Below are 22,959 nucleotides of genomic sequence, written 5' to 3' on the forward strand. Positions count from 1 at the left end.
TTTTTTGGTGGAACCGGGGATTGAACTCAAGTCCTTGCGCTTGCCAGGGAAGCGCTTATTCCACTGAGCCATCTCCCCAGCCCCAATAATAATATTTATCATAGAGAATTTATACTTTCATGTGATATCTCATGCTGCTGCTTTTTGTCCCATTCCCCTCCCTTTCCTTCCACCTTTCTTCCTCTCCTTATAGAAGCTTTGTGTTTTTTCTTTCTACATTTTTTTTTTCTTGTCTCTTCTCCTCACGACACTTTCCTCTTTATCTGAACATTTTTTTCCCATTTCGCAGTATGTATTATACATTTCAGTCCTTATTTACACTTTTTGTATTTCACATCAGAGAAAGAAGGTTGTGTTTACACATGTATGTTTCATTTATTTCACTGGAAATAAATGGTCTCATGTATGCATTTAACTAGAAATGTCTCAAAGTTATCCTTCTGTATGGCAAGAGTAGTACTCCATTATATAAGAAAACCACATCTTTATCCATTCACTGGTTGATAAGCCTTAGTAATATTATCACATTTAAATTATTATTAATCTGATAGGTGAAATATGTTTAAGTGACTATAGTATTTTATTTTCAAGTGCTAAGATATTGTAAACATTCAGAAAAGCATACAAATCATATAGCAAATATACATATTCCCTTATCCAGATTTAACATACGTCAGTGTTTTGCCATATTTCATTCAGGTTTTTTTCAAAAGCAAAATAAAACATTAGGTTGAAGTAGGAAAAAAAAGATGAAGTAGAAACCTTACTAAGCTTGATATTGGGCACACCTATAATCTCAGCACTCAGGAGGCTAAGACAGGAAAAATTCAATAGACCCTGTCTCAAAAAACCAACCTTCTATATTGCCTTTCATTTTCTTCTTAAATGTCTCCAAATATGTGCATATATTAAGAAATAAGAGTATTTTGAATGTTAGAAGCACTTATATTAATAGATAAGAGGGTTTGGGGGTTTATTTTTATTCTTCTTGTGTGTGTGTGCTTTAAAATGTGCATAAGTGGTATTCAAATACTTTCTTACCACTTGCCTTTTTTTTTTTTTTCCACTGCTTTAGCGTCTTTCTGTGTACCTGTACCTAGGTCTCTGTATAGTATTGTTTTGTGTGAGCATACCAGGAACATTTATTATTATAGGTGATCCTTCAGAAAATGCCTTTGTATGTTTCCCCACCAACACCTCCTTCCCTTGCCCTCCTCTTTCTCCTTTTCTTCTTTAGCCTACCTACAGTGTCTGGCTAAAATGCTAAATTGTCCAGGCTGAGTTTGAACTTGGAGTCTTTCTGCCTCAGCTTCATAAAATACCAGGATTATAGGTGTGTACCACCACACTGTTTCTTCAGAGAATTTATCTGGAAGAGACATAGAGGGAAGGATGTTAGTTAATATACCAAAAAGCATTTGACAGTGGGGTATTCAATTCATAATTTTACAAGCTTTATGCTTTTGTTATAGGCTCACCAACTTTTTATATCCTCACCAACGTTTTGTGTTATTTCACAAAAATTTTACCAGTGTTATCGAGGCTAGCGTCACGCCTTGGGTATTGGCTGTTGCCTCAGTGTGTTAGAGTCCTCGAAGAATAACCACTGACCTTATTCACTGGCTGTGGGCAATGTGGCACAATCAGTCACCAGGGTTAAATTTTTTTTTTTAAACCAGTGTTATGAATTTGAAATGGTTATTTCTTCTGGGAATATAGTTCAGTGGCATAGTGCCTACCTGAAATGGTTATTTCCTTGTTCTTCTCAGGGGGAAAAAAATATCATTTTTATCTCTTTTGAGACAAAGTCTCACTATGTAGTTCAGGCTGGCCTTGAATTTACATTGATCCATCTGCTTTAGCCTCCCAAATGCTGGGATTGACAGTTATGAGCCACCGTGTCCAGCTACTTAAAAAATTTTTTTTATAGACAAGGTCTCACTGAGTTCCTCAGGCTGGGCTTGAACTCACTTCTCAAGCAGTTCTTCTAATGAAGTCTTTTTTGAGTAGCTAGGACTAGAGCCCAGTAAGAAGGTCCCATTTCTATTTTACTGCAATGTTTTTTTCAGATTGGGTTTCCTGCCTATGTTTCTGTAGTTGCTTCTTTACTTCATCTGCTATGAGTTTGGGAGTTCTTTTTTTATTTCAGAAAAGAATTGCGCTCTGATTTCCTCTATATCTTTCTGCTGTTGCTTATTTACTATTGACACTATTAATTCATGCATTTGAGCTGAGCTAGTATCCTCCGCACTTGTTCTGGGTAGGCACTGGGTTTCTTCCATATGTTTCTGCATTTGATTCTTTAGTGCAGATGTTATTAATTCAGGGATTTCTTTTTTCATTTCCAATCTGAGGTCTTCTACATCTTTCTGCAGCTGTTTATTTCAGAAGCCTTTGATTCATTGCTTTCAGCTGTGTGATTTCCAATTTGTTCTGTGTTAGTGACCTCTGTACTTGTTACGGGTGGGATTGGGTTCTGAGGTTGCATTTTGTTCCTTCTCGTCATTTTGTGTAGCACTGTCTTCTGACCTTTGTTGTAGATCTTTGCTATAGTTATAACCTTCGCACGTACTGAAGTTCAGGTGCAGCTCTACAAAGTTTGGACTTACCCAGCTGTGTCTGGCTTGGGTCTGGCTGCTGTGCTCAGCTCCTTCCCGCTGCTGCCCTTGAGGGTGATCCTGTTGTGCCCCTGTGGCAAGATGTTCTGCTCCTGGACTAGCTGGTTGGATCTATCCTGTACACTCTCTGCAGGGATTGCAGCTGCAGGATTACACCCCAGGCGTGTATGCCAGGCCTGAGCTGTGCCTGGAGGGGGCAAGGTGAAGTAGGGGGAAGAGGAAGCTCTCCCACACACTCACCGGACCTGGGCTAGGACTGCGTCTGGGGGTTCTTGGATGGGGCAGAAATTCCTACTCAGCAGGCGGGGTGGGGGGGGTACTGTGGAGTGGTGGGGGGGCGGCCCAAGGGGGTGGGAGAGGGTCCGGACCACGCTGCGCCTGGGCTGGGACTGGTCCCGCCGGCGCAGGGTAGCAGGAAGCTCTCTGCACACTCACAGGACCTGGGCTAGGACTGGGTCTGGGGGTTCCCAGAACTCGGCAGAAATTCCTACTCGGCGGGCGGGTGGGAGGGAGGTACTGCGGAGTGGTGGGGGTGGCCCGAGGGGGTGGGAGAGGGTCTGGCCCACGCTGCGCCTGGGCTGGGACTAGTCCCGCCGGCACAGGGTAGCAGGAAGCTCTCTGCACACTCACCGGACCTGGGCTAGGACTCCCATTTCTATTTTAGGCACGTAAAATGCTATGGGAATGCAGATGCACCTTTTACCTATAAGGAAGGGACTAGAAGGAGAGGAGAAGGTGACATTTCAGTTTTGTGGCTTGAGTTGTGTGTCACTGTCCTCCCCTCCCCAATCTCCCAATTCAGTATTCCTAGCCTCTGCTGTGATGATATTTGGAGAAGTAACCTTTAGGCATAATTAAGTTTAGATGAGATCACAAGGTTAGGACCTTCATGATAGGGTGTCCTTCATATCCTTGTAAGAGTCTATAAAGGCACATCCCTCACTGTTATGCAAGAATGCAGCAGTGGTCTTTTCCTAGGAGTTAAATTGTCCAGGACCCCAATTTTGTGCTTCTTTCCCAGCAGTGATAAATGTCATTTAAACCACGCAGTGTTTGTGTTATGTTATAGCAACTAGAGCTAGTTAATCCAGGCCTTAAAGGGTGAAGTTAGATAGTTGTGGTAATTGGTTACCTGTCCCTGACATGCCCCTTCTGATTCCAGTCTTCTAAATTCTCTCAGCATGGGGCTGGTGAGATGGCTCAGTGGTCTAAAGCACCTACTTAGAACAAGCTAAGCTCAAGCAAAGCACAGGGACCTCGGTTCAATCCCCCAGCACCACATGCCAGCCAGCCCCGCCCCCTGCTGGGCTGAGCTGGCCACACACTAAAATAAATAAATAAATAAATATTAAAAAAAAAATAAATTCTCTCAACATGGTTCTTTTCCTTCAGCCAGGCATTTTAGTTGAATAAATGAATATAGATTTTCTTTTCTTCGGTATAGTAGACTCCGTTTAGTTCTCTTACAGAGGCCAACTCAGGCTTTCTTGGATTTGGGTTTGTTTCTATATAGGTAAGTTCAGTCTTACATAGAGGCTTAGCTCAGAAGGAATATTCTTGGGTCAGACAGAGTGTCTTCTGTGCTTGTCACCTGTTGCCATAACTATTTGAATCAATCTCATCCTGGGTAAGCCTTGGCTTTAAGCCAAAACAAACCTGAGGGTGCCCGAGGGAGCATTTGATGTGGTGTGGTGGTTGCCATCAGCACCTTTTCTTGTGGTATGAGATGATCTTCTCACAAGAAGATATACCCCTTACTTAAAAGGGAGAGAACTGTATGAGCTTAGTTACATAAAAATATTGGGGCCATAACAGATGTCAGACAGCTGCGTAAAGTAAATATAAGTTTATTTCCCTCTCAGATCAGATTGCAACCTAGTCATTGTGTCTCTGCTGTAGCACTGAAGGTGGCTGGTTCAGCTTTTCCTTCTTGTCCCATGAGGCCTTAGGCGTTATGCCTCTTTGTGGTCCAAGATGGCTCACCACCTGCTCTCCACCACTGGGAAGGGAAGGTTATGATGCTTTCTTTTAAGGGCATAACCCAGAAGTGCCACATGTCATTTGTGCTCATATGCTTTAGGCCAGAATGCTACCACCTGGTCATTCTTCATTCAAGGGAAGGTAGAAAATGTGCTTTTCTTACCGAAGAGGTGGATACTGGGAAAGACCTGGTGCTCTCCACCATATGAGCTGAGGCAGGGCTTGAGGAAGGCTTTCTTGGAGGCCTCCTGGGCTGATGTCTGGGGATCCATAGTTGGGCACTGAAGGGAGATGAGGCTGGGAAAGTAGACTCAGGGAAATGGTGGTGCCAGGCCCTACATGCCACTCTCTAATAAGCAGTAAGACTCCCTCCCCACACCATTCCTGTTTTCATTCTGCCTTTGAGCTGTCATTCCCTTATGCAGCTCAGAGTAGGCTGTAGTCCCTGCACATCCCAGCCTGTGTTAACCAGTTTTCCCATAAGTAGTGATACTATTCTTTTCTCTTTCAGAAACAAGCAGCAATCTGATGATAATTGTCTCTGCTATCATAAGTCAATAATGAGTTGTTTTAAAAAATTGAGAGCCCCTGTACCAAAAGAGCAAGAAGGGCTCTTGTATTTCTTATGTGGGCATCTGTAGACTGGGGAGAGGACAAATGACTCTCTTGGATGAAAGTCTCACCCTCCATAGGTGACAGGCTGCTCTGTGATCCAGAATTCTGGTGGGAAATCAGTTCTTCTAGTCCAGCCCAGTAAAGGTAGCCAGGATACTTTGTGGCCAGGCATGTTCTGTGGATCATGGAACAATTGATCTGGCTGTTTAGAAGGGAGCCAACAGTTTCTTGGGAGAGAGTATTGCAAGCATGATAATAACTGCTAACTTCTAAATTTTTGCCCTATGCAGAGCAATGTTCGAAGTTCTTTACTAGTATTGGCTTGTTTATTCCTCAAAACTAAATTCTGTGAACTGGGTACTATTATGCCCACTTCAGAGTTTAGGAACCAAGGGACAGATGAGCTGGATTCATTTGAACCAATATTTATCCCTCGGGCATGTGATGGAGCCACAATTTGAGTATATCCGCAGAGCCTGTACTCTCACCTCCAGCATCTGCTGTCTTTTGGGCTTCCAGAATTAGCACTTTGGCCCAGAGCGGCAAGTAAGAGGCATCGTGCAGGCAGAGCCCTGTGAAGTACTTAGTGAGCCCTCTGGTTTCTGATTGTTGTCTTCTGTGCCCCTTTCGTTAGGGAAATCATGTGGGTTAGCACAGTCCCTGCTGGGCAGTTCTTACTGCCTTGTCAGGGCCTATGAGCTTTGCTGTCTGTGACCACAAATGACTTTATGCTTCAGTCAGCAGCCAGGATGAGCCTTTGAAAGTTTTTCCTCCCCGCCTCCCCCCAGGGCTTACAGAAGACAGCTTCTCGAACAGCTTCCCAGAGTATTTCTTCTTATCTTTGTGGGTGAATTCTCTGCCTAAGGCCTCAGAAAGAATCTTTAAAGCTCGGTGTGATCATGATCGCTGCCAGCCACAGCACTTAAAATGCTTTTGGTTATAAGAAACTGGAAAATCAACTCAAATGGATTCTGTCCAGAAAGGACAGTTGGCTCACACAGTGAAGTCCAGGGCAACTGTTGTTCTAGGCTGGTGGGCTAACGACTCAGTGTCTTTACGTTTCTCCTTCCTGTGATGTTTTCAGGTGGTTTATCTTGAGGTCATAGGATAGTAGCCAGTATCATTGCAGGCTCATTCAAACAGAACAAGAAAATAAAAGCATGCCCCCCTGCCCTTTTTTTTTTTTTTTTTGCGGAACCGGGGATTGAACTCAGGCCTCTGCGCTTGCCAGGGAAGCGGTTATTCCACTGAGCCATCTCCCCGGCCCCAAGCATGCCCTTTTTATAAGCCTCACACCAGTTACAGTTTGGGTCTGATCAGTCTTTTTTTTTAATGTTAATGTTTCTTTCTATTTATTTATTTATGTGTGTGTGTGTGTGTGTGTGTGTGTGGCCGGCTCAGCCCACCAGGGGGCGGGGCTGGCTGGCATGTGGTGCTGGGGGATTGAACCATGGTCCCTGTGCTTTGCTAAGCTTGTTCTAAGTAGGTGCTTTAGACCACTGAGCCATCTCACCAGCCCTGATCAGTCCATTCTTGTCCTTCCTCAAGAACTCATAAATTGGTTCCAGCTCAAATGACACACCTGTCACTGTGTCAAGGAGCATAAGATCACACTGATAGCTTAACTAAATGTGAAGTCAGTTCTGGCCAGATGCTAGATGTTACGCTGGAGAGGAAGGACAAAGAACATGTGGGAGCTGGGAGTGTGGCTTAGGGGAAGAGTATTTGCCTAGCAGGCATGAAGCCTTAGGTTCAATCCTCAGTACTGGGGAAAGGAAAAAAAGAGAGGAAGGAGGAAACCTGAGAGACAGCCACATGTCTGTAACACATACCAAGTGCAGATTGAAGCAGGAAATCTGTTTAGCCAGGAAAGAGATGGTGGTGAACAGCAGTAGATCTGTAACTGTGTGGATTCTCATCTCAGGGACAGAGTAGAGAGTGTGTTCCCAAGATCTCTAGTGGACTTGAGATTGTCTTTATACTAATTTGTGTGTGTGTGTGTGTGTGTGTGTGTGTGTGTGTGTGTGTGTTTTAAGACAAGGTTTCACTATGTAGTTAGTCTAGGATGATCTTCAATTTGCACTGACCTTTTGCCTCCGCCTCTTGAATGGGATTAGAGGCGTGCATCATTACACCCTTCGATGTGTATGATTGTGAAGTCTCATTTTCCTCTCTAAAGTGAGAATAATGTTAAGGGTTGGCTGGTATTTTTTTGTTTTGTTTTAAAAACTCAATTTTTAATGTGGATTTCATGTTGAAATGATATTTTTTTGTTTTTTAAAAATTATTGGTACAGTGTCTCACTAGGCTGCTCAGGCTTGTAGTGATCCTCCAGTCTCTGCCTCCCCAGAGCTTGGATTACAGGTGTGCGCCATCACACCTAGTTTTGGGGCTACCATGGTGTGCCCCAGGATTCCAGGACCATCTCTGCATGCTGTACCAGGGATTGAACCCTGTCCTTGCACTTGCCAGGCAGGCACTTAGACTGCTGAGCTATCTCCCCAGCCCAGGGATAGAGTCTTATACCACATAGTTCAGGCTTGTCTTGATCTCACTTGGTAGTAGCTAGGCTGTCCTTTGAACTCAGCAGTAATCTGATCTTCCTCCCTCAGCCTCCCAAATGCTTGGATTATAGGTGTGTGTCATTACATTAGATACTTTGTGTCTTTGACACAGGATTTCACAGTGTAGCTCAGGCTGGCCTCAAAGTCCAAGTGACCCTCCTGCCTCAGCCTCCTGAATGCTAGAATTATAGGTATATGTTACAATGCCTGACATATTTCAGCTATATTTTGTGAAAAATCGAAATTTGCTAATTTGAAATTATATATCAAAAATCTTATGTACAAAATTTTAAGTGCAAGTCTGGTGTGGTAGTCCATAATCCTAGGATTTGGGAGGCTAAGGCAGGAGGATCCCAGAGAGTTCAAGGCCTGTCCGAACTTTGTCTCAAACCCTGTCTCAATAATAATTAAATTAATATTAAAACCCTGTCTCAAATAAATCCCATGATATTGAGAAAATTCTTCACCTATGTGATTTTAAAGCTAGGAGAACTATACAGCAAAAGAAACCATCAGAGTGAAGAGACAACCCAGAGTGGGAAAAAAGTTTTATCAGCTACTCCTCAAAGTACTAACATCTAGAATATATAAAGGACTCAAAAAATCAGACCCCTCCCCAGATTTAAAGATGTAATCCGAAGATGGGCATCTGAAATGAATACATACTTCCCAGATAAAGGAGTACAAACGTCAAATAAACACATGTAAAAAGGTTTATCACTGGTCAAATTAAAACAACTCGTCTGGCCCTGCCCTGGTGCATGCTGAGACAGTGGTTGAGACTGGGCATGGTGGTGCATGCCTGTAATCCCAGCTCTTGGGAAGCTGTAAACAGGTGGATTACTATGAGTCTGATCTAGTAGTGAGACCCTGAACATACTATAGGCCCCTCCCTAAAATACAAACAACAACAACAAAAAAAAACAACTGTAAGATTCCACTGCCAGAAAGAGTGGCTATCAGGGCTAGGGAGATGGCTCAGTAAAATAAGCGCTTCCCTGGCAAGTGCAAGGGCTGTTTAATCCCTGGTTCCAGAAAAAAGAAAAAAAAAGAATGGCTGTCATGAATAAATCAGTAAGAAATACTGATCAGAGTGTGGGGAAAAAGGAACCCTTTTGGGGCTGGGGAGATGGCTCAATGGAATAAGCGCTTCCCTGGCAAGCGCAAGGGCCTGAGTTCAATCCCTGGTTCCGCCAAAAAAAAAGGAACCCTTTTCAACTGTTGGTAGGAGTGTAGACAAGTACTCTGGAAGTCAGTGTGGAAATTCCTCAAAAAACTGAAACTGGGGCTGGGAGATAGGTCAGTGGTCTAAGTATTGCCTGGCAAGCTTAAGGACCCGAGTTTGATCCCCAGTACCGCATGCTGTGTTGGCCCTGAGCATCGTGCTGGATGTACATGCCTGTAATCCCAGCACGGGGGAGGCTGATAAAGGAGGAGCACTATGAGTCTGAAATGTGTAGTGAGACCTTGTATTCAATAAAACAAAAGACGAAAACACTTAAATCTAGAGGTTCCATTTGACCCAATCCTTTTAGGGATCTTTCTGAAAGTTTAAAGCATCTTACTAGTGATTATGCACATCTGTGTTTATGTCAGCGCAAAGTAAAATAGTTAAATTTTGGAAACAGTCCAAATGCCCATTGACAGAAGAGTGGATAAGGAAAATATATTTATATGTAGTGGAGCACTATGTTGCCAGAAGAAAGATAAGATTGAGTCATTTGTAGAGAAATGCATGCATCTTGAGACCATAATTTTAAGTGAAATAAGACAAACAAGCTTATTTTTAAAAATTTTTAAAGAGAAAAAAATAATAAAAATTAGAAATGATACAAAATTTCACAAAACAAGATGATAGGAATTCAGTAATGGTTTTTATATTGTACATTGTTGTCTTCAAATTAGTTGTTCATATTACCAGATGTATGCATACAAAATTAGTCTAAAAATTAAAAAAAAAAAAACACTTAACTGTTCCTTTCAATAAACCAATAGAAATCAGCAGTGCAGTCGTGTGTGTGTGTGTGTGTGTGTGTGTGTGTGTGTGTGTGTAATATATATATATTCTTTCCCTCATTCCATTGTTTCTGGGGTGAGATGGAATCTCAGTGTTGTTTAAATTTGCATTTATTCACTGACTAATGGTGTTGAACATTTTTATGTGTTTATTTGCCATTTGTATTTCCTCATCTGAGAAGAAACACAAATTTAAAAATTGCATGCTGTCTGTTATGTGAGGAACCTAAAGGGTAAATATGCATGGTAATGGAGGATAGGTATTGGGAAGTAGGACGAATTGTTCAAGTGGGGAGGAGAGAGTTGAGAGGGAGGGAAAGAAGGGAAAAGGAAAAAAGAAGGAAGGGAAATGCAAACAAAGCTGGTGTAAATGAGGGGAAGAACTGTTGAAGGTAGGAAGGGGCGGGAGTAAGAAAAGAGTTAAGACATAATGTGCAGGTATGAATTCCATATGGTGCATATATGACAAGTATGTAATGAAAAGAAGGAAAGCTTTAGAACCCAGCCAGTAAGTATAAAAGTAATTCAGTAAGAGGGCAAAAGGTTAATAGAACACTGGTAGACCTGTGTGTGTTCATTATACGTGGTTTTATGAAGCTGTCAGGAATGGGTTAGGTGAGTCTAAATTCGGTAGAGTCTTTAGGAGTGCATCCCTGTGTAGATGAACTGCCCCACCCCTCCTCTCTCTTATGTTGACTCTTGGATTGCTTAATGGAGAGAATGCTATTGTATAAAATGTAAAGTGAAAGAAGATTGTTGTTAGATAAGGCCACAGAAATGTCTGGGCTTAATGCCCAGCAATACTTGCTATGTCTTGATCTCATATTCCAGGTTTTTATTGTTACTATTAAGAAAAATAGAGACAGCTGGGATCTGGAGATGCAGTTCAATGGAATTGAACACTTGCCTAGCTAGCATGCGTGAGGGCTGAGTTTAGTCCCCAGCACAACCAAAATAAGGGGTGGGGAGCTTTTTTGAGAGGATGTCTTGCTTCTCATTATGTGGCACGAGTTTGTCTTCTTTCATCTACTTATTTGTTCATTCATCTACTGAAGGACATTTGCGTGATTATAACTAGAGCTTCTTTGATCCTTTCTCAGCCTGTGTCTGGACCACTGCCTTCTCTTGACTGAACATCTCTGGATAGAATGGCTAGGCTATAGATATGTGTATGCTTCTTGTTGACATTTTAAAGTGAGATGTGATAAGTTTTTGCACATATATTGGTAAGGTAAAAGAAGGAACAACTGAATTTTTCCATGGTGAGACCTTTCACTTTGAAAACTTGCCTCAGTAGAACAGTAAGTGGGAATGGTTGAGTGAAGTTTACAGCAACAGTGAAGGGAGGCTTGGAAAGGGAATACAGATAAGGAATTTTGCTGTAAACAACTGGGAGAGGTGGGTGTGATGCTATACACCTGTCATCCCAGTTATTCTGGAGGCTGAGACCAGAGGATCACAAATTTGAGACTAGCCTGGGCAGTTTAGTGAGATCTTGTCTCAGAATATAAGAGCTGGGAATGTAGCTTTGGGTGATTGATGTGTCTGAGGCCGGTGTTTGATTCCAGCACTAGAGAAGGTATGAATTGTTCTTTTGAAAGAAATGAGCTGAGTGTGGTGGACACCTGTAATCTCAGGACTCTGGAGGCTGAAGTAGGAGGATTGCCACCAAGTTTGAGGCCAGCCTAGTCCACATAGTGAGCTCAAGGCCAGCCTGAACTACATAGCAAGACCGTCTCAAAAACAACAACAACAAAAAATTAAAGTGATGCATTTTGTTACATGCATTGCACCTCAATTTAAAAAAAAAAAAAAAATGAAGGGCTGGCCAGGTAGCTCAGCGATTACAGCACCTACTTAGGCGCTGCCCCCAGGGTGAGCTGAGAATGATTGAGACTGAGTGTGGTGGCATGCCCCTGTAAGCCCCACTCTTGGGAGGCTGAACACAGGCAGATCACTACGAGTCTGATCTGTGTAGACCCTGTAGATCTTTATTAAAATACAAAAATAAAATGAGACAAAAATCGAGGTGCCCAATCCATATCCTAGTCCTGAGTATGGTGTGATCTACCAAAATTTATTTGTAATGCCAGGTAGCAGCCAGTGTCTGCCAGAGCTGAAGGCTGAGTGGTGCTGCTGTGGCAGTGCCCCACAAAGCTGCCAATGGCAAGGGGGTGCCCTTCCAGGCACACTACCACCTGTATCTTCTCATTGAACCTGCTTCATTATTAAGAATAAACATCTCAGGCTCTGGAGAGAGCTCAGTGGCATAGCACCTGCCTGGCAGGCATCAGGTTCAGAGTTTGATTTCTGGAACCAAAAAATCCCATAATGAACAACTAAAAGAATAAACATATGAGCATTGAAAAGAAAATGTTAAAATGCTAACACTTCAACTTTTAATTCTAGCTGCAAAAGACAAAGAAAAGAATAAAGAGAAAAAGTTCAAAGAGTTTGTGAGAGTGAAACCAAAGAAGAAGAAGAAAAAGAAAAAGAAAACCAAACCTGGTGATTTTTTTCTTTCTTTTTTTTTCTTCCCCTTGAGTTTCCTTTTCCTAGATGGGGGAGGGTGGCTTCTTCTGCTGGTGCCTCTGAGCTGCACTGAGGAGAATAAAGATCAGAAGGCTTCTCTCAGGGCTTGTATGCAACCACCTAGTCTGGGCTCTGGTAGAGTTTTGGGGTGAGACACTCCCTCAGGTCTTAGAAGATCCAGCTGGTATTTATGAAGGCGTTATTATAGTCCAAGAGGGTGTGCAGATGAGTGACTATTTTTGCCCTATTTTTGTTCACGCACATGACTGTTCAGGCTGGCCTTGAACACACTTTGTGGCCCAGGCTGGTCTTGAACTTGCAATAATCCTCTTGCCTTAGCCTCCTGAGTACTGGGATTACAGGCTGCACCACCATGCCCAGCCCAGGATTCACTTCTTGAGTAGCATTAGTTTACCTACACAATAGTATTTCAGAAAATCTGTTATCCAACCGAGGGAGTTAAAGAGATGCCATGATTTATTCTTAGTGTAACTTTGGCTTAGAAAAACAGTGTTATCAGGAAAGAGGGAAAGGGTGACAGAAGGAGGAAGAATTTGGGTTTAGGATTCTCAGAGGTGGCTAAAAGTATGAATCCTTAAATCTGCCTTCCATACCTCTTTGTGATTGAACTGTCCCCGAGCCTTTGTGCTCTTTGAGCAACAGACTTGGTTGAATGAGGTTAATTCTGGAATGCCTGATGATGCCTGCCATTCTTCCAGAATGCCCCTGCAGTGAGGAGATCAGTGACACTTCCCTAGAACCATCGCCACCCAAGCCATTTGCTGTCACCAGGTGTGGGTCCTCACACAAGCCTGTGGTCCATATGGGCCCACAGCTCCATGGCTCAGAATCTGGCAACTATAAAGGGAAATCAAAAGCATCTGGTAAGGAAATATGTCCTTGTCCTAGGTGGGGAGGGGTGATACCCTGGTTCTGATTGTCCCTGGGATATTTCACTGTTCATAGAGCTTGAAAGATAGCTATAGACACAGATTGACAGCAAACCAGATCCTGGCTGGATGAGGAAGGCTGAGCAGCATGTTGAGTGCCATGGGTGAGGGACTGCACTGACTCACTGCAACTCGCTGCTCATTTGCCAACAAGCCCTGTGCCCTTGAGCACTCACTGGCCTTGGGCTTCATGTTCCAGGCTGTTACTAATGACAAACCCAGGGAGCCTGCATTTCCCAGCCCTGAACAGCTCCTTGAGGAATGGATCATGGAGTCATTTTTCACTCTGGACACTAGAGTTTTATAAATTTTGTGCTGTTTAAAATAGTAACTTTTGGTTTCCTTCTCCTTCCAGAGGAGGATAATTTGAGTGAGTCTTCTTCTGAGAGCTTCCTTTGGAGTGATGAGGAGTATGGTCAGGATGTTGATGTGACCACGAACCCAGATGAGGAACTTGATGGAGAGGACCACTATGATTTTGAGGTGGTTCGTTGCATCTGTGAAGTCCAGGAGGAAAACGATTTCATGATTCAGGTAGGTAGAGCTTTCAGAATACAGGTCTAAAGAAGCAAAACAAACAAAAAACCCCACTGGTTTTTGGAGAGAAGATTGAAGCCAGTAACAGTGGTAAGTTGCATCCAAAGCCTTAGATATTTGGTACCAATAGCAGCAGACTGAGTTTGCTTTTGGTTTGATTTTCTGGGAATTTCAGAAAATTCTAAATGGCCCATCTGTAGAATAAGAGAGGCTTTGAGGAATTGATTACACATCTTGTCCTCTGTTCATTTGAAGCCTGCTTTGCCAATGGTCACACAGTGAGGCCAACAGGGACTCAGATTTTGAGGTGGTAGTTTAGCTGTAGGTACCATCATCTTCTCTTTGAGCCAAATTTTCTATGTGGCCTAAAAAAAATGGAGGCAGGTTTTATAACTTCTTTGCTGCCTGTTGTTTTCCTGACATGTCATCTTTCTCCTTGGGATGTTCCTATGGGGTGGGACTTCCCTCCTGACTCACGGAGATCACTGGACCCTTGCTTGCCCTGGCTCTTCTTCTGCTATTTGCTGTTCTTGCTAAGACGGCTGCTGTCTGATGACTCTAAGGACTGTCATAAACACCCTGGGTGTCTTGGAGCTGCCCAGCTGGCCAAGAAACCTGAGGGTTTTTTAAAGAAAGTCCTGCTTATCAGTTAGCATTCTTTAGGAGCAAGTACAAACATTGGTGAGAAAGTAGACAGGGTCTAGGAGTGCAAAGCCTTGCTCATGCTATTTCCTGCTTCTTTTCAGAGTCAGTTCAGTTTCTTTTTTCTTTTTTTTAAATGTTACTGTTTATTTATTTTCTTAGGAAATGTGAAATGGTCACATATTCCCCTTGTTATCTTCTGTTTTGCCTTTTTGTGTTCAAGAGACTAGGTAGCTTGAGCTTGGAATCTCAGTTCCAGTTCTTTATTCCTGAGCGTAGAATTCCAGCCCTGCTCAGGGGAGGCAGAGAGGTTTTCCTGGGCCAGATGCCCACCCTTGTTCTAATCATCTGGTCTAGAGTTGAGGCTGAGAGGTTTGGGCAATTTCACACTTTATAGAAAGGCTGCCTAGAGCCTACATCTGTTGTGGACAGAAGGGGTGGCCAAGAGTTTACCTGGTCTATGGAGTTTATGAGATGAAACACCCCCCTCCCCACGCTTTCTTTCTGTGTTAAGATACAATTTTCTTGTCCTAATAGTGCTGTAGTTCAGTATGGCTTCAGGTTTTGAAATTTACTTTAGTATTTTGGTTTAATATATAGTTGAATTTATGTCTGATTTTATTTTATGGGGGAGTTGTTTTTATTTTTTTACTTTCGGATTTTTTGAGACAGGGTGCTGTATAGTTCAGGCTGGCCTTGCACCTGCCTCAGCTTCCTGAGTGCTGGAATTACAGCTATGCACTACCATGTCAAGATAAACAAATTGGTAAATTTCCCAGGCTGGCTTGAAATTGCAGTCTTTCTGCTGTAACTGCCCAGAGTGTTGGCGTTAGTGGTGTGTGCCATCCACCATGCCCAGCATTTGTCTATTGATTGAATGATTGATTGATTGGTTTATCTGTCTTGGTACCAGGACTCAAATTCATGACCTTGAACTTGCCAGACAGGCACTATATGCTGAGCTGTATCCCCACCCTGCCCATTTTATTATTGTTGTTGGTTGGTTGGTGTGAAAAAGGGTCTTAATATGTAGTGCAGACTGGCCTTGAACTCACAGCAATCTTTCTGCCCTATCCTCTGGAGTGTTGGGAGTTAGAGATATATAACACACTCAGTTATTTCACATTAACATATGTCAGTTTACTTTTTTTTTTAAATTTTTTTGTATTTAGTACAGGGTCTATAGGGTCTCACCACACAGATCAGATTCCTAGTGATTCTCCTATTTTCAGCCTCCCAAGAGCTGGCCACCATGCCCAGTCTTAGTCACCGGCTCAGTGCACCCTGGGGGGAGGGCTGGTAGGGCATGCAGGGATCAAACCCCTGCTGCTGCACTTTGCCTAAGCAGGTGCTTTAGTGTCTTGAGCTATCTGGCCAGCCCTAATTTTTAATAGTTGACTTGAATAGTTTTATTTAGCAATTAACTTTTTTTTTATTTTTTTATTTTAGAACAGGGTGGTGTACAGGGTCTTACTGAGTAGATTGGACTTGTAGTGGACTTGTAGTGATCCTCTTGTTTACAGCCTCCCAAGTACTGGGATTACAGGGATGTGCCACCATGCCCAGTCTCAATTGCTGTCTCAGCGTACCCTGGGGGCAGGGCTGGCATGGCAGGTCTGGGATCGAAATCCAGCCGCTTGTCTGCCAAAACTGGCGCTTTGATCTGCTGGGTTATTAACATTTTACCTTGACTAGTCTCTTTGTATCCTTTATCCATTTTTCTGTTAAGAGTGGGCCATTTTCTTATTAATTTGTGTAGGGGATGAAACCCAAGATACTATTACTGAGTTATATTCCTTGCCCTGTTTTTTTTTTTTTTTTTTAAACTTGGATTATAGTGAGCTACTAATCAAATTTTTGTTTGTTTGTTTGTTTTTTGAGACACAGTCTTTCTATGTATTCCAGACTGCCCTTGAACTCACTATAGAGCTCAAGCTGACCTCAAAGCCTTATCAGTCATCCTGCCTCAGCCTCCTGAGTGCTGGTGTTACAGGTGTGCCACTATGCCCAGCTTTTTCTTGTGTTTGTTTGTTTATTTATTTTGTATTTTAGGGGAAGGGTCTACAGGGTATTTAGGGTCTCACTACTAGATCAGACTTGAGATCCACCTGCTTTTTTGTTTTTTGGTTTTTTTTTTGGAAGAACCGGGGATTTGAATTCAGGCCCTTGGGCTTGCCAGGCAAGCTCTTATTCTACTGAACTATCACCTCAGCCCCATGATCCGCTTGTTTACAGCCTCTTAAGAGCTGGGATTACAGGCACTTGCCAACATGCCCAGTCAGCGCACCCCGGGAGCAGGGCTAGCACGGTTGTCTGGGGGATCAAACACCTGGCCCCTGCACCTGATTGCAGGCACTTTAATCCACTCAGCCATTTGGCCAGCCCTCTTGAGTTTTTTTGAGATAGGATTTAGTATGTAATTCAAGCTGGCCTTCAACTCACTGTATAGCCCAGGCTGGCCTTGAACTCAGCTTCCCAAGAGCTAAGATTACAGAGGTGCCCCCACCATGTCTCTCCCTCCCTCCCTCCCTCCTTCCCTCTTTGCTTTCCTCCCTCCCTCCATTCCTTTCTTCTGTCTGTACCTCTTCTTCTTTTTCTTTCCCTTCTTTCCTTCCTTATCCCCTTCTTCCCTCTCCTCCTCTTCCCTCTTTTGCCTTGTTTCTGTGTGTGTGTGTGTGTGTGTGTGTGTGTGTGTGTGTGTGTGTGTATTAAGGTAGTTGATTACACTAAGTTACTAAGTTGCCCAGACTGGTTTGAACTTGGAAGTCCTCCTGCATTATCTTCCCAGAGTGCTTCGATTACAGGCCTGCACCAGCACACTTGGCTAAAGAAGTTTTTTATAGAGCTTTTGTATGGGCTGACTTAATAGTTACAGATATATTTGGCACTTTTTAATTATATCTTTTTAATGTCTTACAGATGTTTTGCTTGTTTTTTATGAGGTCAAATATAACAAATTAAAAAAAAAAAAATACAGGAGCTTGTGGGTTAGTTCATTTGTTTAAGCGCCTGCTTGGGCAAACCCAGTCAGATGCAGATGACCACGGTTCGATCCTCAGCTCCACATACCTTACCAGACCTGCCCTTGAGGCAACCTGAGTAAGTAAAAAACAAAACAAAACAAAACAAAAAAACCCAAAACTTTTTTTTTTTTTTTTTAACTTTTCTTTAATAAAGTCTTTGACACCTGGGACTGAGCTTGTTGCTCAAGAATAGAGCACCTGCCAAAGCATTTGCCTAGTGAATGTGAAGCCCTGTGTTCAGTTCCTAGCGTTGTAGAAACAAACATTGAAGCGCAACAGCATCTCTTACCATTTCTTCTAGTTTTTCTGAAGGTTCATTAATTTTTTTTTGTGGAACCAGGAATTGAACTCAAACCCTTGCGCTTGCCAGGGAAGCATGTGTTCCACTGAGTCATCTCCCCAGCCCCAAGGTTCATTAATTTTTTTAAACAACATAAATATTTAGTCTACCAGTTGTCCTAATTCCATGCTCCACTGTTTGAAGTGCTGCCTATATTTACTTCATTTTATATGTATTTGGTCTCTTCTACATTCTTTTCCTTTGAGTCATCTGTCTATGTATTTGCTTATATAATTTTAATTGTTACACTTTTATAATTTTAATATAGCTGGTAGGGCTAGTATAGTCTTATTGCTTTTTCTTTTCACATATTCCTTGGCTGTTTGTTTTAGAAATCTGCCTAGCCGCAAAGCTATTAATTTATTTGGGGGCTACAATATTTTTGTATATTAGCCAAGGAGAAATGATTCCTTATAGTGTTTACTCTTACTGTCCCTCTGGGGAATGCACTATGCCATGACTTTATCTCTGCTCTTCACGTAATACTTAAAAATTGTTTTTATAGAGATCTGCGTGTGAGGCACACACTTGGAATCCCAGCACTTGGGAGGCTGGGGCAGGAGAGGCACTGTGATTCAAAGATCTGTTTTAAATTTGTTATTTTTATTGAGCTTGCTGTGTAGCCCAGGCTGGCCTTGAACCTGCAGTGGAACCTGCAGTGATCCTTGGACACTACCTCCCAAATGCTGGGATTATAGGTTGCGCCACCATGCCCAGCCTGAATGTAAACTTTTAAAAGTGAATAATGTATATAGCTAGACCCACATGAAAAAAGCTGTCATTGTGCATTTTGAAACTTAGCTGTATTTGATTGATCGTTGGTTTCTGTTTTATTTTCTTTTGTTTTGTGGGTATCAGGAATCGAACTCAGGACCTTGCACTTGTAAAGCAGGTGCTTGTGCCACTGAGCTATATCCCTGGCCCTGATTCATCTTTGGTAAGTTCTAGTTCTCAAGACAAAGTCATTATCGAAACAAAATTTTATTCTTAATTAGTAGTCTGTTTTCTGCTGCTCACTGCCTCTATTGTCTTGCCCAGTTTGCTTCTCTTCTCTGAACTTTAGCTTTCTCATTGGTAAATTATAGCTTCTGGAACAGATCTTATCTGAAATCTTTTAGATCTGCCTTGGTCATTTAGCTTCATGGAAGCTTTCTGTTTATCTTCAGACAGCTCATGGATTGGCAGGAATGGTATCCCATTTTGCAATAGAGAAACAAGACCAAAGTAGCGTGACCTGTGCAAAATTACACAGTTAATGAATGCCTCAGCCAGAATTCAAGCTCAGCCAGGGAAGCCTTGGTGCTGTGAACCTGTGAGACACCTAGTGAATGTTTGAGCTTGATTTCTAGTGCCTTGTTGCAAGACTGATGACCCTCCGACCCCCATCAAGATAATGTTAGGAAGCTCATAGTCCACTTCCAATGTCTATTATTTGGGTATTAAGGTTTGGGGGCTTGGACTGGAATTGCTTGAAGTGTCCTAAGCATCTTTGGGAACCTGTCTTTTAGACTTGCTATATCTAGCTATCAAAATATCACTAAAGTGCCACCCTCATTGTCCACTTCTTCACTCTCTTCTGTCCCCTATGCTTTCTGTCCTCTATGCTTACTCCCTAATACGTAGGAAGGCAGTTGAGCCTAGGTGCCACAAGAGCTAGTTGTAATTATCCAGGCTCATGTTCTGATTCACCATTGTCTCTTATTAGCTGTGTGACCTTTGGTAAGGCTTAGTGAGAACAAATGCAAAGTGCTAACTCATGATCACTTCAGGGGATTCCAAGTAAACTGGCTTGTCCAGAGCTCTGTGCCCAGCTCTATAGTGGCTTCAGACAGCTCATGGATTGGTAGGAATAGTATTCTATTTTGCAGTAGAGAAGCAAGTAGAGTGACCTGTGCAAAGTTACACAGTGAATGAATGCCTCAGCCAGAAGTCAAGTTCAGCCTTTTGTTATTTCAAGTTAGTCTTTGTCTAAGGATTTGAACAACTTTCATTCATAGTGTGACTAGGATAGTGAAAACCTCTAGAATCTCATTCTGAGATTGGCACTGTTCAGTACATTTGAATGTCCTTCATGCTGTGCTGTCTGCTACAATAGCTGCTAACCTCAGGTAGCTGTTGGGCATTTCAGATGTGGCTCATGGGATTTAGGAACTGATTTTTAACTTATTAATGTAAATATAGCACCCCATGTGGTCAATGACCTCAGATGTGCGGTTGCAGCTCATTTTAGTAGAGTCTGCAAGGACTGCTCTTCCCTCTCTTCCAACACGTGCGTGCATGCACATGCACACACACACGCGCACGCGCGCGCGCACACACACACAAAGTTTTAACTTATAGATGCAGGATATTTTCTGAGTTTAATTTTTGTTGCTTTAATTCTAACAGTGTGAAGAGTGCCAGTGCTGGCAGCATGGGGTCTGCATGGGATTACTGGAAGAAAATGTGCCTGAGAAATACACCTGTTATATTTGCCAAGACCCACCAGGTAGAGATTTCCGGAGTCAGGAATATTAACACTATGTAGTCTTCCTTAGCACAGCTGGCTGTGAAACATCCTAAGTGTTTATGATATTGAGATGCATTTCTTTGACATCAACTGGGCTCCCATTCGTCAGTGCTTTTGTTGCTGGCCCACCTGATGTCTGGCTTTCCTTAGCTTAGCAGTACAAGAATAGATATGAAGAGGCTCACCTAGAAGGCCTGGCCTTGAGTTGAAACATTTCCTTATGTTTATTTGTGGTTTAAAAAACAAAGCATCATGAAATATCTAACTTCTCACATTTATTTAAGTACATGTTTGATATTGTTCATAATAATCACAGTGTTGTGTAGCAGCTTTCATTTAGCCTGCCTAAAACTCTATAAAGGCTATTGGGAGTTGGTGTGGTGGAGCTTGCTTGTCATTGCAGTCCTTGGGAAGCTGAGGCCGAAGGATTGTTGTGAGTTTGAGGCCAGTCTGAAATACAAAACTAGACCCTGTCTCAAAAAACTAAGACATTTAATCTTAGCCAAAATGTTGAGAAGTGATCAAAAAAACAAACCAAAAAAGGATATTGGGTGCTCTGGTCATTAGCCTGCCATCTTTGCTCAGGAACCTGCTCATCTCTATATTTTAGTTCTGCTTATATGCTGTTATAATAAGCACCTTTTTCTTTTCTGAAAACTTTGGAGGGTTGGTGTGTGGACCCTGCTGTTTTAAGGTTAGAAATCTGCCTGTGCTACCAGTGATAGCACCTGCCTTTTATTGCATTGCTGCTATGTGGAAGGAGATATGGCCTAGAGGGTAAGGGCGAGGTATGGCTGCTTAGAGACTATTGTCACCTGGTGTAGCATGATTGGTTTCACAGTTACAGGTCACCTGTAACTTCTGTCTAGAATGGGAGACTGTTACAGTTTTTGTCTGTTTGTCCCCCCAAAGTCTCATGTAGTCATGGGGTGGACTTCTAGAATTTGTGATTAACTCATGATCTACTGGAATTATGGGTATGAGTACTATACCCAGCCTGGGACAGATAGCCGGAATGCAAGGAGACAGATTTGCTGTCTGTTGCCGTTGTTGCTGCTACTCCCATTTGCTCTTGCTCTTTGCCACTGCCATGAATGGCCAGTCTTTGCCATGTGCCACTCTGCCTGGGAGCCAGGTGAGTATGAACTGAAACCTCCAATGACTGTGAGCTAAATAAACCTTTCCTTCCTTCATATTGGGTATCAGGTATTTGTCCCAGCAAGGAGAACACAGTAACTGAGACAGAGGCTTATAATCCTATAGCTGTCCTGCTATCAGTGAGACAATGGTATCATCTCCCCTTACCACCTATGAGGTGTCTGTCAGCTTTAGTGTGTTGATTCCCTTATAACTTGACAGTATTTGGCAACCACTATCTCTCTTATTTTTCTTGGTCCTGTGAAATGGGGCTGGTAGGTTGTCTACCCTCTGTTTTGTTTATGAGGAAGAAAATGGATGCCCAGAGGTGACTTTTTGAACCCATTAAACAATGGGAATGAGAACTGGCCTGCAGGGCCACATCTCTCAGTTTTGCTGGTTGTAAAGGGAAGGTCTTGGGGCCAGGGAGATGGCTCACTAGGGCCTGAGTCCAATCCCTGGTTCCGGGAAAAAAGAAAAAAAAAAAGGAAGGTCTGGCCATCGTGGTTTCAACAAGCATGGTCTACTGTCCAGGCTGGGAGGCCTCTGTTGTGATGTGAGCTTATTCCCTAGATGACAAAGAATCTGCTTCCATTTGTTCCTTTATCCTGAGTGCAGTCAGTAAACAGGCCCAGAAGGGATGTGACTGAGCCAGGGTCACTCCTGGCTAATGTCAGGTGGGGGATGAGAATCAGTTGTTTCTGACCGTTGTCTTGTAAAAACAGGTGCGCCTTCTCTGACTCCTACTGGGAGGGCCACTGCCTGTAGCAGATGCCTCTGAGGTTCCCCATGATTGTAGGGGCTCCCAGGGGTACTTTTTCAAGATCTTTTTTTCCTTGTCTTTTTTCCACTTTTCTCTCTTTAGAAATCACACACACCATCTTCATTAAGTCATGTGCACTTTCTGAACTTAAATTTTATATACTTTTTTTTTGTTGTTGTTGTTTTTTAATTTAAAAGTATTTTTGGAGACAGGCTCTTGGCTTTGTAGCCCAAGCTAGCCTCAAACTCTTGTCAGTCCTCCTATCTTAGCTTCTGGAGTCCCAGGATCACAGATGTGTGTCACTAGCTAGCTAGCAGATTCTGTTTCTCTTTTTCTCTTTTTTCTTCTCTCTTCTTTCTTTCTCTTTTCTTTAAAGATTTGTTTGATATAGGGTCTCACTATGTAACTTGGACTCATAGTGATCCTCCTGTCTCAGCCTCCCCAGTGCGCCACCAGTCCCAGTTTTAGTAGCCAGCTTGGCATGGGACTGGTGCAGCATGTGGTGCCAGGGATCGAATGCAGGTCCTTGCGTTAGCCAGGCAGGCACTTAGACTGCTATCTTCCCATCCCTCGTATGTATGTATGTATGTATGTATGTATGTATTTATTTTGGTACTGGAGATCGAACTCGGCACCTTGCACTTACTAGACAGCCGCTTATACCACTGAGCTGAGGTCTCCCCGGCCTCTTTTGGTTTTTGAGATGGGGGTCTCACTCCATAGTCCTCTGTGA

The 22,959-nt window shown here is 42.8% G+C and overlaps 1 protein-coding gene and 1 non-coding gene across 5 annotated transcripts in view; both read left to right on the forward strand.

Annotated features, from left to right (window-relative positions):
- Phf20 (PHD finger protein 20) overlaps positions 1 to 22,959 on the forward strand; it is a 171,073-nt gene that overhangs the window by 124,824 nt on the left and 23,290 nt on the right. For all 4 annotated transcript variants that reach the window (XM_004630988.2, XM_023714919.1, XM_023714917.1 and 1 more), the window contains 4 exons: positions 12,203 to 12,301; positions 13,045 to 13,209; positions 13,631 to 13,809; positions 20,206 to 20,305. In XM_004630988.2, the coding sequence (XP_004631045.1) occupies positions 12,203 to 12,301; positions 13,045 to 13,209; positions 13,631 to 13,809; positions 20,206 to 20,305 (543 nt within the window). The remainder of the gene's footprint in view (positions 1 to 12,202; positions 12,302 to 13,044; positions 13,210 to 13,630; positions 13,810 to 20,205; positions 20,306 to 22,959) is intronic.
- On the forward strand, positions 1,537 to 1,664 carry LOC111816700. The gene has a single exon (XR_002821049.1). It is a non-coding gene; the product is annotated as a small nucleolar RNA SNORA3/SNORA45 family (small nucleolar RNA).

Source organism: Octodon degus, unplaced genomic scaffold (genome assembly GCF_000260255.1).
Source record: "Octodon degus isolate 3935 unplaced genomic scaffold, OctDeg1.0 scaffold00037, whole genome shotgun sequence".
NCBI lineage: Eukaryota > Metazoa > Chordata > Mammalia > Rodentia > Octodontidae > Octodon > Octodon degus.